At 37.6% G+C, this 16,637-nt stretch overlaps 1 protein-coding gene across 1 annotated transcript in view; it reads left to right on the top strand.

Moving 5' to 3' along the window:
• LOC122798074 (collagen alpha-6(VI) chain-like) overlaps positions 1–16,637 on the top strand; it is a 1,097,601-nt gene that overhangs the window by 456,662 nt on the left and 624,302 nt on the right. The window contains exon 11 of the mRNA XM_044066731.1: positions 165–737. Within this exon, the coding sequence (XP_043922666.1) occupies positions 165–737 (573 nt within the window). The remainder of the gene's footprint in view (positions 1–164; positions 738–16,637) is intronic.

Below are 16,637 nucleotides of genomic sequence, written 5' to 3'. Positions count from 1 at the left end.
AAATGTCAAACTAGCACAGGATTGTTAATACATACATCATTATTATTAATCTGTTAGCTGTGTATTGTCTATAAAGAATATTGGTGAAATATTTTTTTCTGCTAAATGTATTACCCGCTAATTTAATCTTTTAGAAAGTGACCATTTTCCTTCTTTTCCAACAGAATGCAACATTGAAAAAGCAGACATAATTGTCTTGATGGATGGATCTTCAAGTATAGGTCATGATGATTTTAAGCGCATGAAAACATACATGCAGAATATGGCTAATGATTTTAATGTTGGACCTGATAATGTTCGTATTGGCATGGCTCAGTACAGTGATAAATACAAAGAGATGTTTCAATTAAATGAATTCAAGGACAAAACAAGTATGAAATCCAACATTGAAAATATTACTCAGATTGAAGGTAATACTCTCATCGGCAAAGCCCTGGAAAGGGTGAAGTCACTTTTTGACAGTGACAAAGGTGGACGCAAGGCCAGTCTTGTGCCTCAGTTTCTTTTAGTAATAACAGATGGGGACTCCCAGGATGAAGTGCTAAATGCAGCTAATGAACTTAGGAAAGACAACATCAATATATTTTGTTTAGCAGTGGGAAACGTAGAGCCACTTAAACTGGAACAGATAGCAGGTGATCCAAGCAGGGTGCTCACAGTTCCAAATTTTGAAGGTCTGAGTAGAAAAAGAAGGGAAATTAACAAAAAACTATGCAACAAAGAGATTAAAGAGACTGGTGAGTATGGCCTTTTCTTTTCCTTCAGTATTATTTAACTTTAATCGCCTTGTTAAAACCTTTTCATTGAAGAAGTAAAACGGCTCGCAGAGCTTCAGAGTGTGCTTTGTGGCTTTGTGGCATGGCACTTCAGTCGTGTTAACTTCCATTGATTATCTTGGATGAAGGCACTTCACTGAATGTGCATTTTTTGTTATAAATATATACTACATGATGCTGGGATGTGTTCATTAGTAACCAGATAATCTGAGCCATAATAAGAGGACGGGATATTCACTATGGATAAACCAGTATATCCGAATTTAACTATGCCAATGTCAGGTAGATCAGCTACATAAGGCCTTATGATTTTAAATGTTAAAGCACTGATGTGGTAGCTGTGTTCTTACTCTCAGTGATGGCAGGTAATCAGTATCCATTCATTACATCAGTTATATTATACATTTATGTATGGCTGTGTCATTACAATATCCACACACGCGCGCGCGCACACACACATACATACACAAACACACACACACACACACACACACACACACACACACACACACACACACACACACTCACACAAACACACAAATCAAACTGATACCAATGTGTTTCTAGTAGCTAAGTGCATTATTGTTTTTTAATAAACTTTATAATAATTTATAATAAGGTAATAAGCTTTACTGGATATATCACTAGAAAACAGGTTCATACATGAATGATTAGAGAAACATTTCATAGGTTCATAGGTTTATAGGTGTGTACTAGGCTAATGGACCTGGAGCCTTTACAAGCCTAGCCCATAGGATTACCCTGACATCGTGCCACCCAACCTTAGTTCCCAGTGCCTCTGTCAAGTAAAGCCACTGGAGTGATCCCTTACGTGAATTTTCTATTTCCCATCCACTCATCAAGATTTCTCTTGAACAGGGCCAGTGAGGTGCTCTGCTTGACATGTATGGGAAGTCTATTCCATAGTATGGCCAGTCTCTGGGGTATGAACCTGTCCCTCCAGCATGTTCTGTTGATTGTGGTAATGAGGTTGAGGTCTCTGGAGCATGTGGTGCGGAGGGATTGGGATTTCTTTAGATGCAGCATTTCTTTAGATATAACCCAGAAGTAAATTTAAGAACTGTCACTTCCCGCATGTACCATGTGATTTAAGACTTGCACTCCTGTAATGCCATTCTCTATTAGGAAATGAAAAACTGCAAACTCTTATTTCAAAGAATAAAAACTATTACCATTAGTATGGGAGACAATGCTCAACATCAAAAGGTTAAAACAATCTGCACTTTTTCTGTCTCTCAGAGTTTCCTGGGGAGGAGGTTTACAGGGTTCATAGTCATCATACTAGGGTATAGGCTATCTGCCCCGGGGGCATTTACAAGCCTAGTATGCAGTTACCACCCCTTTTTCACTGAACTATTCCTGGGCTAAATTCACTTCGATCATTTTTCATGCTCCCTTTATGAGACAGCAAGCTTAGCCTTGGAAGAGATCCACTTCTTCCTCCTTGTGTATGTCATTTCACATTGTCATATGCAAACTGTCTTCACTTGTCGAGTGTAAGACTATTTTTTTCCCATTTTACCATTTATTTCCTAAATTTCGTCAAGTAGAAAGACAAATGGACTGAATTCACTATGATATATTTGGTAGAAAAAGGCAGAATGCACTGATGTTTTTTCAGTATTATTCCAATAAACATGAATGACACTGCAGTATTCAATGGGACTCATTTACTGAAAGACTGTGAAGGTTTTGTAACCCAGAAGTAAATTTAAGAACTGTCACTTCTCACATGTACCATGCGATTTAAGACTTGCACTGTTGTAATGCCATTCTCTATTAGGAAATGAAGAACTACAAACTCTTATTTTGCTGTTCACTTTTCAAATTGTCTACTTGGTCCATCTGACTACCACACTCCAGTAACAAATGCAATGTCATTCTCTATTCCAAGCTGACCATTTAATAAAAATGTGTAAATGTGTTTAAGTGTAGTATCTTTCAGCATTAAATTTAAAAGTAAGCTTTTAATGCTGTGATGGTTTCCAGTGCCATGTTTTCTATTGACCAACATCTGATGTACTGTCATATTTCAAGCATGCTTTATTTATTTTATTTGCACCTGCCATCCCCATTTAGCCTTCATCTGTTTTCTCTAGGTTCCATGTCTACCTAATCCCATATTTCACAGCTGATCCTTTTCAGGTCCCTGGGATGTAACCCTTTGCAGGGTAGGCATCCAAATTCAACTAAGATTGCTGTTATTCCAGCAAAAAATGTCTATGATTGTGCTACAGACTGGGATGTAAATCTATAACCACTTACTGTCCTTAGCAAAATGATGGTCAAGGTTTCCTGCGCAGTACAACTTGCTGACGTTGTTAGTGCCACCTACATAACTGCAAAGGGCTACTGCAGTTTTCCAAGCATTGACAAGCTCTACTTTAAGAATTCTCAGCCATTTCAGTTACTCACACATGATGGTTTCAGATTTATAACTGAAAATACACATATGTATAGCTTGTCAGACACCTAATTACTTATGAGCTTCATTGTGGAGTAGCATAATTTGTAACAGTAGCTTTGGGAGGTAACTCTATTAGTAAGGCATGTAAGACGTGGGAACAATGGAGATAGACAACTGGTCTCAAAGTCCGCTTGGATGAAACGCTTTGAAAATTGTGTTGTTGGAATTATGCTAACGATGGTGTGTGCAGTTTGTTATTTCATTTAAAACACTTCAACAAGAAGTTTCACAGTTTTCTTTGGCTTTTTGCACTCCAATTTTTTGGTTATTGGTATTTTTTGAGTGCATCCAGTATTTTTCGTAGTCTGGTCTCAAGGACAAACTTAGGCTAGATGTATATTATGAGACTTACAAGTTAAAAGTATCCCACAAGAAGGCAATATTCTTGTCTATGGATATTTCCACCACCTCTAACTGACCAGCAGCCCTGAATGGTCAACAGGCATAGTCCAGCAACTCCTACCATACAAAAGGCCTTTTCTACCACTAAGTATGACTACTGATCATTTTGCCACTCATATGTTTGAGCAGATTAGAGCTGAAACTCACCAAGTGGCATTGAATGGGACAACTGGTGATCTTTTGTGGAAATCCTTGGTTTAGATTTAGACTCATTTCCACTGTATTGATTACTCTGACATTTTAGATTTCATATCAGGTATGTGGACAGTTATATTCACACTGGCTCCAAGACCTGGGCGACTCCATTATACATGGATATTCCGGACATTGTGATTTCTTCCAGAATTTATGTTCATCTCTGAGGACTGATGTTTTTACAACCGTGTTGAAAGAGGTTTTGATTACCCGAGTTCTCACAAACCTGCCTCTTGATTTGTACAGTTGGAGGAATATTCATACTATGTCTAACATATATTTTCTTCCCAAGGCTGCTGAGAAGGTAGTTTATGTCCAGCCAGATATTTTATCTTTCTCTGCCCTCCTGAATCCTCATCAGTCTAGAGTCAAGATATGACGCAGCCCTGACCTCCTGCCTGAGCTTGTAGTATAAATAAATCATTGTCATTCTTCACCAGTGGTCTTTCACTGTCCCTTAGCCTTATTTGTCAGCTTTAGGCTCTTGAATGAGTATCTGCACACTATCTATGGTCTTTCTGTCAATCATAGCAGATTAGCTTTCCTCAGAACTTTGGCAGGAAGCCATGGATGTCAGATTCAAATGAATTTTGATGTGTACCTTCGCCAACAGAGCTTTCTTTTCTTAAATTTGAAATGCTATAGTGAATGTTTCAGTAAGTGTAAATAATAAGAATAACAGCTATAATACACAAATCAAATACAAGCAAAACCCATTGTCACAGAGCTATAAAACTGTTATTGTAAGTAGGGGAAACAAAGCAGTTAAGAAACATTCACATAATCGAGAGAGAGGATAAATGCACAAAAACTAGTTCCAGTCATAATTATCTTTACCTTGTCAATGTGTTGTGCAGACAAATGTTGCACCCCCTCCCACACTGTCTTTCAACTTGTTGCCCCTTCAAGCTTTATGGTTAAGTGCAAGTAAAGCTAAGTAATTTATTGCAAACATTTCGCAGTACACCTTAAAGAAAAGTTTGTCATTGTTAAAACAGTTGATTACTAATCAATGCCCATTCATTAAGCTATGGCATTTGAACTTTTTTCCACGATTTCAGGCTTATGATTGTGTCTCTGATTATAACTGGCTTATTATGAATTCACTCATGGATGCCAAGAAATTCACCTTGAGAGCGAGACCTGATCATAATTCTTTGCAGGGTATGAAGCTTTATCTGTTACAGGTATTACCAGTTACAGAAGAAAACATAAATTGCTGAGTGTTTTGCAGCCATCAAAACCATAAAGAAGTTAGTGACCCCTGTCAGAAAAACACCATAACATGCCTTAGCATGCAGTGTCAAAAAGACAGCATAACATGTTGTCATATATTAAGGAAAGTTAAGGATATATTAATGGCACAGACAGCAAGCAGAAAGAGATTTGTTTTTAATTCTGCTGCTGTTGTTTACCGGCCATTACTGGCAGGTTTAACTACCTAGCATGATGCCCAGTCTTAGCAACTGAAATAAGGGTGCTTAACAATTGTTAAGATTGGATCACACAGTATAAAGTGCTTACTTGGTTTGTCTTTTTTTGCAATATTGAAGTGTGATCACCACATCCCATGCATTGCAGTGTAATCATGTCGACTGCATCTTTAATAACATTGGTAAAACCAGGATAGATGATTTCTAAGAGACATGATTTTTGAGTAAGAGTAATGTTCATGCTTATTGCAGATTCAGCCAGAAGGCGAATCAGTTCCTATAGCTGTTGTAGTCTGTTATAAGACACAACATATGTCTAACGATTACCCCAGTCATTTGCATGTGTGACAGCAGCTGCTGGCTTCAAAATATATTTTCCTAATATGTTTGAAAGGGACATACAGCTTATACATATTCTTGTCTCACAGGCTTTAGATAAGGTGCAAGAGTTGCCCAGAAGCATGATGGCCAATATGTCAAGCTGTTATGTGTCACTTAGGTCATCAGTAGATAATAACCAAACTGGTCTTTTTGAAGAAACAGTAATAAACAGCATTACAGAGACGTTTATGATTTAAAGCTAAGATTTATTTACTAGCATCTATTTACCACGGCAAGTCCTACTGGGCTATGATGTGCTCCTTTTCAGAAGAGACCCGAAGGAGAAAAGCTCCACAGTTAAAAAAATCTTACAAGATGCCATACAATACAATGCAATACAATTTCCCTTCCCTTTCCCCCAGTGTTATCAGATTATTTGCTCATTAACCTTTTGATATAGCAGATAGAATGCTTGGTTTTAGTCGATAACGATGGCAGAAAATTCTGTCCTTTAAAGCAAATGTCAGCTTCAATTTAACCAGACTTGGTAGTGCACCCTCACGGCTTATATCAGTTAACTGTGCAACATGAGAGTAAAATACGAAAGTTCAGGAGTTCGATAACTCTACCTATGTCAGTCTTCAGAGCAAATCCAAGGAGATTACAAAGGTAAAACTAGGCTTTGAATGACATTCTAAATAAGGAGTGCTTTAAGATCTGATAAGAAGAGGTCCACTCTGGGACTGTTGCTGCAGGCATTAGGACTTCTTTGCAGACACAAGTTTATCAGACTATCTGGGGCCTTCCCTTTCCCATCAAGCCTGTCTCATGGGTTATATCTTGCCAAGGATACAACAGTGTTTCAGCTTCCAAAGCTTAAGGGCATCATTCTACACCCAAACAGTCAGGCAGCTCAAGCTGAGCTGACTAAAAGCCAAGTGTGAGCATGAAGCCCTTCAGAGTTTTACTTCCATTGTAGAGTAAGCTCCTCTGAGGCTTTCAAGGATTGACAGTTGTCCTGTGCTTTCCTTTAGGAGTGTTGTATTTTAACAGACTATCTCAAGACTGTAATGTACTTTTAAATGGAGTGCTTGTTTTTTCTGCCAGTTTAAAAGTGGTGTAAAGCAGCTGAAAACATTATTTTCTGTAGATAAATTGTGCTTATTTTCCTTTGCAGGGCTGGCAGTGTTTCAAAGAGCTTATTGTTGTGTTTTTCTGTGAAAAAGTAACTTTTGTAGACTGGTAGTATTTACCAGCAATTGTTGCTTGTCTTTCCAAGAAAGAGACATCAATTTAGGTTTGCCCATGGAACAGACTACTGGTTCCATGGTTCGTCCATCTTCCAGACACAAAAATAAGAAATTAAGCAAATAGCCTTTGCCACCAGCAGGCTAGTAATTTGCCTCAGGGTGACACTGCTGCAGCCATTTGCTGTACCTCACACTGCTCATCTTTTACCTTGAATTCCTCTAGTGTACCACCTACAGCCACTATGGAGCAGTGATTAGTCATGTCCTCTGCAGGTATTGGGGTCCCTTCAGTGGTCAAGGGAGAGATGCTCTTGTCATTCTTGAGAGAGGGAACAGGAAGGTTTGCCTGTTATGTCAGAATACTATGCCCCTCCCTGGGGAAGCTGCTGCTGCCATTAGTAACATGGCTGACCCCATTTTCCTGTCAAAATAAACAGAAAACCAAGCATGTATCTATTCCTCTTCAATTTTCTTTGGATGGGACTAGTTTACTGCGTCTAGCTCAAGGTTGAATTCAGGCTATTGATCCTTCTTATAACATAGTTTCTAATAAAAGAAAGAGGAATTCCTGTTTTCATGAAAAGATTCAAAAGTCTGAATCTGAACAGGAAATTGTTTTTTCCTCAGAATTCTGATTCAGGCTTAGAGGAGAACTCACTTTCTGATTCTCCCTGTGGGGTTTCTCTTTCTCTGAGACTATTTGCAGTATTTGCCTGTGTTTTCAGTGGGAGAGCACTGAGGTTTCTCAGTCCGTCAGGATTTTCCAGAACCTACACCCATTCACCCTGTTCTGTCTGCTTTAGAGGTTGCATGTGTCACTGCCTGCAATTTCTCTGATACTCAGCCAGCTGCCCCTAAAAAGGCAGATAGAATGTATAATGTTCCTCAGCCTTTTAAATTTGTATACACTATTTCCAAACCTGACCCAGCAACTATAACTTTAGTTGATCCCATTGCATGAAACAGTTAATTACAATCCTACAATTTCTGATAAGAATGGTAAAATTGTCAATAGGTTTGGGAAAAAAATCTGAATTTTGAATTGTCGAGTTCATGTATTAAAGTTTGTTCTGACAAATTGTGAAAGTATGAAAAGTATTTTACCTACAGTTTCTTCTTGTAAGGAAAATCTGCTTTAAATAACTTGTTTTCTTATATTGCACAAGTCGCTACTTGTTTAATTATAGTTTGTATATGACTCTGTTGCTCCTTCTTCTCTGGTTATGGCCACTGGTACTGTTTTGAGGAGGTTTGTATGACTGCATTCTCAGAACCTCCCAGATGGTGTTAAAATAAGATTTTAAATTATGCTTTGGACAGAAATTTCGTGTTATATCTTTTTGCTACAGAGGTGATCAAAACATGTGATGAAAGATCAAACTGATCCAGGGAATCTGTAAGATTTTTTAGCCCTCCTTTTCCAGCTTTTTCAAGGGATTTTCTATCTCCTCGTCCAGTTTTGGTAAAAAACAGAATAGATGGTCTGAACAAAATACAGGTAAATGGGTGTTTAAAAGAATTGGCAAGAGAGTTCCAAAAGAAGTTTAAAACCTCCCAAAACCAAGGACAGTACAATAAGCCTAAATAACTATTAAAGAGACCTTGTGACCCCTCCCAACCTAGCCCATTTTTTCTTCCAGAAAGTGTGAATCTCCATTTTTCTCTTTGGCAAAAGGTATTTTCAGCCAAATGGGTTCTGAAAATCATTCATCGAGGTTATAGACGGCAGTGAGAAGAAATTGCTTCTTTCCAGGGACTCCTTCTCATTCTCCAGATCAGACTGTTTTATTTCCACTAGTTCTGCATTGCATGATGTCCCAATCAGTGATAGAAGCAGTTAACTCCTTCTCAGGTAAGGAAGGATTTTTATTCAAGGATATTCCTAGTGTCAAAGAAAGGAAGTTCTTGGAGATCAGTTCTGGATCTTTATTTCCTAAACCTGTTTGTGATAGTGCCCAAGTTCAAAACAATGTCACTTCACAACCTGTTACCTCTACCTCCTCTTTCAGGTTTCCTGGCAACACTAGCCTTAAAAGATGCTTATCATCGCATCCCTATTCATCCAGACTTCAGGTGTTTCTTCAGACTTTGTGAGTCTGGATCACATTATCAGTTCTGTGCCTTACCCTTTGGACTATCCACTGCACCAAGAGTGTTCACAAGGTATCTAGCTCCAGTTATAGCTCAGTGCAGGCTACAGGGTATCCCCATTTTTCCATATTTAGATGACTTACTTATCTTTGCAGAGAAATGTTCAAAGTGCCAATAATCTCTCTCTTAGGTGAAAGATCTCTTACAAAAGCTTGGATTCCAAGAGAACATTCAAAATTGTTTCTTGATTCCTTCACATAGGCTTGTGTACCTGGGATGCCAACTAGACACCTCATTTCAAATAGCTTTTCTCCCACAGGAAACATTGATTTTGATCTAGATCTATTTCTAAGGTTTTCCACTCAAACCTTGGTCACTGTGAGTGAATATCTAAGCTTTGGGGTCTCATGGCATCTATGAGCTTCATGATATCCCTGGTAAGACTGAACATGAGAAGGATACAGTAGTATCTGAAATCTCTTTGGTCCCACCATCAACACCCTTTATCTTTTCAAATACCAGTTCTGGTGTTTGCTGGAAGATAAATCTTTTGGTGGAGACAAAAGATATGCTTCAATCCAGGTCTCCCCTTCATCCTCCCTGCTCCAAAGCATGTAGTCACTACAGACGCTTCAGACTTTGCTTGGTGAGCAGTTTCACGTGGAATAAAATTGCAGAGGGTGTGGTACACCATGGACAGATGCCAGCAAATAAATATCAAGGAGATGATTGCTCTGATCAAGGTACTCAACTTTCTGAAACATCTTAGGTCCCAAGTCCATAGCTCTCAACAGGCCAGATCTTCTCAGAATGTCCAGATATTTGCCTCATATTCTTGGTGTGTTCCTCATATAATGTATGGTTTTATGACAAATCCCTGATGATTGAAGTTATCAAATAATGCAATACATTTAAGTTTTGGACTTCAGTTCCTTCAGAAAATGTATGTTAACATAAATCCTGTTATTCTTGCAACATTCTAAGTTTATAAGAGCAATATTTAAAATGTATCCCTATTTTTGGGGCTTTATCCCCACCCCCTTATTTTAGGCTCTGTATTTCTTACACTTAGAAGCTGAGATGTATGCCATGGACCTCTTCAAGTGGTTACAGATAATACCATGATCATTTGATACATGTCATGTGATAGATCAACAAGCAAGGGAGAACCAGGTCATTCATCCTTTGCAGACTAGCCATGTTAGCTTGTGATATAGCTTCTCAGCACAATCTCAGTCTACAGGCATCCTTAATTCTTTTAGAGCAAAACTGCATGGCAGACAATCTGAGCAGGATGAGGGCAGACCTTCACAAATGGAAATTAGATCAGGGTGTCTTCCAAGATTTGATCTATCTGTGGAGAGTTCTTCAATCAGACCTCCTTGCCTCTTGTCTGATCAATCAACTGGCAAGTTTCTGTTCCAGGACTCTATGCCAAAATCCTGGATGACAGATGCCTTTTCTTTTTTTTGGACAGGAATGTCGCTATATGGTTCTCAACCCTTTCCACTAATATCCAGTGTACTTCTGGAAATTCTGAAGGAATCCTCTCAAATCGTTGTGATGACCCCCTTCTTTGGATATGGCCTGGGATAATTACCACAAGGTTCCTCACAGAATGGGTCTACTCTTACAAGATTAGGGGTGTTCGATACATCCAGACACCAATCAACTTTAATTGACTGCCTGGATGATAGGGTCTTAATTTCTTTTACTCACTTGTTTACACTGGGTGTAAAGCCAGTAATAGTGGAAGCAAGAAAATGTGCTACTAGAAAATCGTATATTAGCAAATGGAAAAGGTTTTATAGTTGGTACCAAAAACATACCCAGCACCCATTCAGGGCTAGGTATACACTTTTACTACAACATTTGTGTGAGTTACAAGGTTCAACGTAATCAAGGTTCATTTATCAGCCATTTCAACATGTCTGCCCATGAATCCTCTCCTTTCAATGCATTCTCATGTCAAAATGTTCTTGAAAGGGGTTTTGCATAAGAGGGCTCCAAGAAAACCAGTGGCCCCTTGTTGGGATCTTGATTTTGTGTTAGAGAAGCTAACACTTGGTCCATTTGAACCAGCTAATCTGGCTGACATGAGATTATTAACAAGAAAAACATTTTCCCTGATTGTTCTGGGGTCTACAAGAAGGGTATCTGAGTTGTAAGCTCTTGTGGTGAGTCACCCTATCTCACTTTCCACAGGGACATGGTTTCTTTGTGAACAAACTTTCTTCTATGCCTAAAGTGGTAACCAGTTTTACTTTAAACCAAACAATCCATTTCCACTTTTTCTCTTCTGAACCTAAAATTGAGGAAGAAAGGATATTCCATACCTTGGATGCCTTTAATGAACCAAAGCAACTCACTAAAACTGTAAAAAAACGCTGGTAGTGTCGATCACTAAAACTGTAAAAAAAACGCTGGTAGTGTCGATCACTAAAACTGTAAAAAAATGCTGGTAGTGTCGAAGTAAAAAAACGCTGGTAGTGTTGATGTAAAAAAACGCTGGTAGTGTCGATGTAAAAAAACGCTGGTAGTGTACCTTGGATGCCCACAGACAACTCAGGTGCCTTCTTGACAGAAGTAAATCTTTCAGATCATTGTATCAGTTGTTCATTTCTTGTGGATGTAAGAAGAGACAAACTGTGTCAAAACTGTTTTTTTTTTCCAAATGGTTGTCTAAGGCTATTACCTTTTGTTATGCTCACCATAACAAAATTATATTCACCATAACAAAATTATTCCAGGCAGGGTCAAGGCCCACACTACCAGAGCCTTGGCTTCATCTATGGTCTTTTGAAAAGGGTTGGAATTTAGAAGTATTCTAGAAGCTGCTACTTGGTCCTTTGTACATACTTTTATAAAGCACTATAATCTTGATTCCTTCTCTATGTGTAAATCAAGCTTTGTTAAGACTATTCTCCAGGGGGTCCTGGATTCTTCTCCTTCCACCTCCCAAATGTAGTTAGCTAGGGTAATCTACCCATATACCTAAGGCTGCTGTAGCAGTGATCAATATGATGAACATAGTACAGCTGTGTAAATAAAACTTAACATAGCAGTAGATGTTCGAATGATCACCGCTACAGTAGCCACTCCATCCCTCCATCCCTCTTGTTTTCTAATGAGATTTTATGCCAGAATGTGGACATTTATTTTTCATTGTTACTGGCATTGTCATTTCAGGGTTAAGCCTCCCCCTTTCAGCTGGCAGAAAAGCCTTGATGGGCTTCACACTGAAACTTGTCTTTTAATCATCTCAGCTCGAGTTGATTGATGGTTTGGTCACATGGAAGTTGCCCTGAAGGTTTGGAGACTGGCCGGCTGTTATATCCTTGGCAGGATATAACTCATATAGCTAAGGCTAGTGCTGCAGTGATCATTCAGACATCTACTTTTATGGTAAGTTTTATTTATACAACTATAATATCTTGAATCGATGCCCTAGAAGCCCTTGTTTTCCTGGTAGCCACCAGTTCTGCCAAAAAGAATCTTGAGCTACAGACATTTATTTTTAAATCTTCCTACCTAATTTTTGACAAAGAAAGGGTAGCACTTAGAACAAATGTTTCTTTCATGCCAAAGATTGACAGAGAATTTGAATCAGTTAATAAATCTTCCTTTTTCCATGATTATGCACACACCAGTGAATAATTAATCCAGTGTATTGATGTTCAGTGACAGTTAATCTTGCATGTGGAGAGAGCCAAACTTTTCCACAAGGATTATTAGCTGTAAGTCTCATTTTGTGAAACATAGATCAAGTAATAATTTTGGCAAAATAAACATGAGAGTACTCTTTTATAACTCTTTTATAATTCAAGGTTCATTCCAGTAGAATAATTATTTTTACTGACTTTTTCATAATGCCACTGATGACCACATTTACAAAGCTGCAACTTGATCTTTCCTGAAAATGTCTTTCAGGCACTAGAAACTCAGCATTAGTTCCAGGTCCAGGTTTTCCTTCAGTGCTGCTGTCATCCACACAGCTCACTCCAGTGTTGATAGCCACCTAGGAGGTTTGTAGCTACAGACTGTATTCTAGATGTTACTGAAAATGGACCTCTTATCAGATATGAAAATGAACTACCTACCTTAGAAACAGATGGACAAAGGTCCCCCTTCAGTGACTTACCCTGTCTTTATCTCCATTTGCAGTATTCCCCTTTTTATTCTATTCTTTGCCTGTTTTCTTCTTCTCTAAGCTCAGTGTTATAACAAAATAACGGGAGTGATGCTTGAGCAACATATAATAGGAAAGGAAAGGGTCCCAGGCAGCTGGGGATATTTTATCTACTAAGCAGACCTAATGCCTGCAACATCAGTTCTAGAGGTTACTATAAATAGACCTTCATCTTACAGAACCATCTTTAATGTAAATATATAACTTTCATGTACCTTCACCTATTAGTTGATGCAGAAACATCATTAACAGTATTATTGGTCCTCTGGCAAAGCAGTGCACTCGGGCCCCTACCTACACAACCACTCACAGGATTAAAAATGAAATTTGATGATAAAATTAGACATATTATTGATACTTCCAACAAAATCAGTGTTTAAACAGTAAAAAACATTCTGTACAACAAAGATTGGTTAATATAAACATTTTAACAATATAACATAAGCCTTGAAAAACACAAACATTTCAACACATTAATGATACTACAACTAGTAAACCATACAGATGCAGATGGCATAGTATGAAATTATTATGAAATATTTATTACTAACCAAGTATTCAAGATAAATGTTTGTGAAATTTCTTTGCACAGTATCGCTTTATAATTGACATGAAGTCTTGAGGATGTCATTTTCCATACACATAAGTGAAAGCCATTTCAAATGCTGCTGCCCCATTGTGCTGCCAAGCTAATTTTTTATTATTTTCAGTCTTGAAAATGAATGTTCTCCTGCGCAGTTGGTAACCATCATGCACATGAATACTCTGAGTGCAAGTTCTTTTTTGGGAAACAGATTTCAAGTTGTCCGAAATTATTTTTCTGTACAATACAGGGATAATCTCACCATCTTCACCAACAACAATGTCATTGTTGAGACAAACACATTCATTTGAAGGGTCAGTATAATCAAGGTCCTTGTGATACACATTAGCCAGATTTTCACACTTTTTATTTAGCTCATCAGAACCAATTGTTTTCAGTTCATTGAAGAAGGAAAACAGATTTCCAATCAATAAATAAGCTTATGCCATACCTCTCTACCTGAAAACATCAAAACCTGGACAAAGCCACAAGAAAAGTAAGTACAACTGGCCAAAAATCTGTGGACTGATTAACATAAAATTTGCATATATAGAATTATGTAACCCCACCCACTCCAATCGAATTGTGGTATATTGGCATTCAAATGCAAATTGAAGAACAGACAAAATATTAAACACAAAATATAACCAGAATAGTGTTTTATTTATATAAACATTTGAATGTGTATCAAACTTTGAACTTGTATAAAACTAAAATACAATTTAATTTTCTTTTATAAAATTAAAATTAACTGCATGGACTCGAGGGAGATATTGACAGCTGACAAGCAACAGCAGACCTGATGTAGAAAATCATAAAAAAGGGGGGGTTGGTGATGATGATTTAATTCCAGTCAAGCTTTAATTGCACTAGTTAACCAGATTATGAAAGTTCACTGCCATTTACCTCCTCAGAAAAAAAAAGATTTTTTTTTGGTCTATGTGCATGTTTTTGGTCTATGCTTTAGACAATTCCTCATTTTACTTACATGTCAAAATCAGCATATGGTAATAAATGCTTCTAGTACTCAAGTTGACAAACTGTTAAACTGGTTTATAATAGATAAACCTCCCCCTTCCTCAGCACAGGCCATTCCATTCACAGTCAAGAGGCTAAGTAACCCCCTTTCTGTAAGCAGGAGTGTGGTTAATGTGAAAATACAAAAATGTATTTTCTTTTCCTGGTAACCAGATAATAAAACTTTTCAGGGATAGCTCAGGACTCAGAGGAAATAGATACCTTGCTATGGAGAACTGGCAGTATTTTCTTGAAAAAACTAACATTTATGTCATTATTTAGTGACTTCAACCCTCCGCGATTTACACGAACATCATACATTTTATAAAGAACAGACCAAAATTATGAGGCAAAAATCTGGATATTCTGTGAAATTCTGTACAGTTGATAAGTATGTAAACCGAGTCCTATCTCATACAAATAATAATAAGAAAATATACTTTGCTTATACTGGAAAAGGGCTAGGTATGTATGGTATTTACAATGTCAAATATGCACAGTCCAGCAGACTTGACAATCACTTGGCAAGCTGCCCTGCACAAATCACTATCTATTTCCATGACGTGCAAAGGTCAGAGCACACAGTAATCAGATACAGAAGTTGATTTTAATGTAGCCCTGACACTATTGTATGCCCAGCCATTCCACAAACTGTGAAGATTTAATAATTTAAACAAACAAGTAAAACTAAACTGTTAACTGAATGCAATAAACAGAAAGACAAAACAGAGTCTAGTAATGATGTTGAAAGGAAACTTTACATGCATCTTCAAAACGTTTGCATATATATGCTTCCTCAATCTACTACATCTACAAACAGTGACATAGCTAAAGTTTGTACCACCCAGGACTGTCTTTGAGTTTGCATCCTCTCTCCCCTCACAAAATCATAGCCAAATGGGCCCCCCATACACAGCCCTCCCCTCTGCAGTGTATTGGCTATTTTTCCCCATTTACCATACACACTGCAATGTGCATACTGCTTTATGCTTTATTTCTACAATGATTATTTACATTTAATTTAAAACTTTTATTTAAAATTTTATAGCACAAACACTAATAGACATCTGCTAAACAAAGCAATACAGTCTCACAATGAAAACAGACTTTGCATTAAAACCTCTCTGTCCTTGAAACTCACATTCATTGAAACAACATTGAAACCCACTTCAAAGAAAATGCATCTGGCTAGTGGCAGATAAAATTTACCTTTGGGCTGTTTTCAAATCATAGGCCCCTTGCAGACATATTTAGGACCATGCAAACATGCATGTGTTTTGATTCACCTTCCTGACTGTATTAAATTATATTCCATGTATAATACAGCACACTGTTTAGAGTGTGTTTTAGATTTATTGTTTTGAACATTTTTCCAGTGAGCAGTGAAACAAAATGTATGAACCAATAATGACAAAACTGCTCAGTTCAGAAAATTTCCATCATAAAATTCTACTCAAACATTTGTCATTACAATCCACAAATATGAGTACACACAATCTCTGCAGAAGTAAAAGTAATCTAAATAATTCCACATTAAAGAGATCTGTAACTAATAAAGAGATTGCTGCTAGCAAACAACTTTATATTTCATTGTTTCATCTGGAAATAAAGTGACTGTTGCCCTTGAAGAATAAATTGCCTATGTTACATTAAAAATGTTATGCTAGTAATATTGCAATTGGGAATGGCTGGCAAACTGATAACATGTTCATACTTATTAAGTATATCTTTCAAAGGAGGACATTCTCAGGACTGCAGCATCCACCAACTTTAGAAGTGCAACACAGTACAGTATCAAGAATTCATCTACACAATGTGGGAGTAGACCCCATGGCCTTCTGCATTAAAAGCAAATATACTACCTGTTGTGCTACTAACAATGCAAACAGTCT

The sequence above is a fragment of the Protopterus annectens genome, chromosome 3.part1 (genome assembly GCF_019279795.1).
Source record: "Protopterus annectens isolate FY-2018-M chromosome 3.part1, PAN1.0, whole genome shotgun sequence".
NCBI classification, from domain to species: domain Eukaryota; kingdom Metazoa; phylum Chordata; order Ceratodontiformes; family Protopteridae; genus Protopterus; species Protopterus annectens.
The sequence above is the reverse complement of the archived record's forward strand: the minus strand, read 5'-3'. Positions and strand labels throughout refer to the sequence as shown.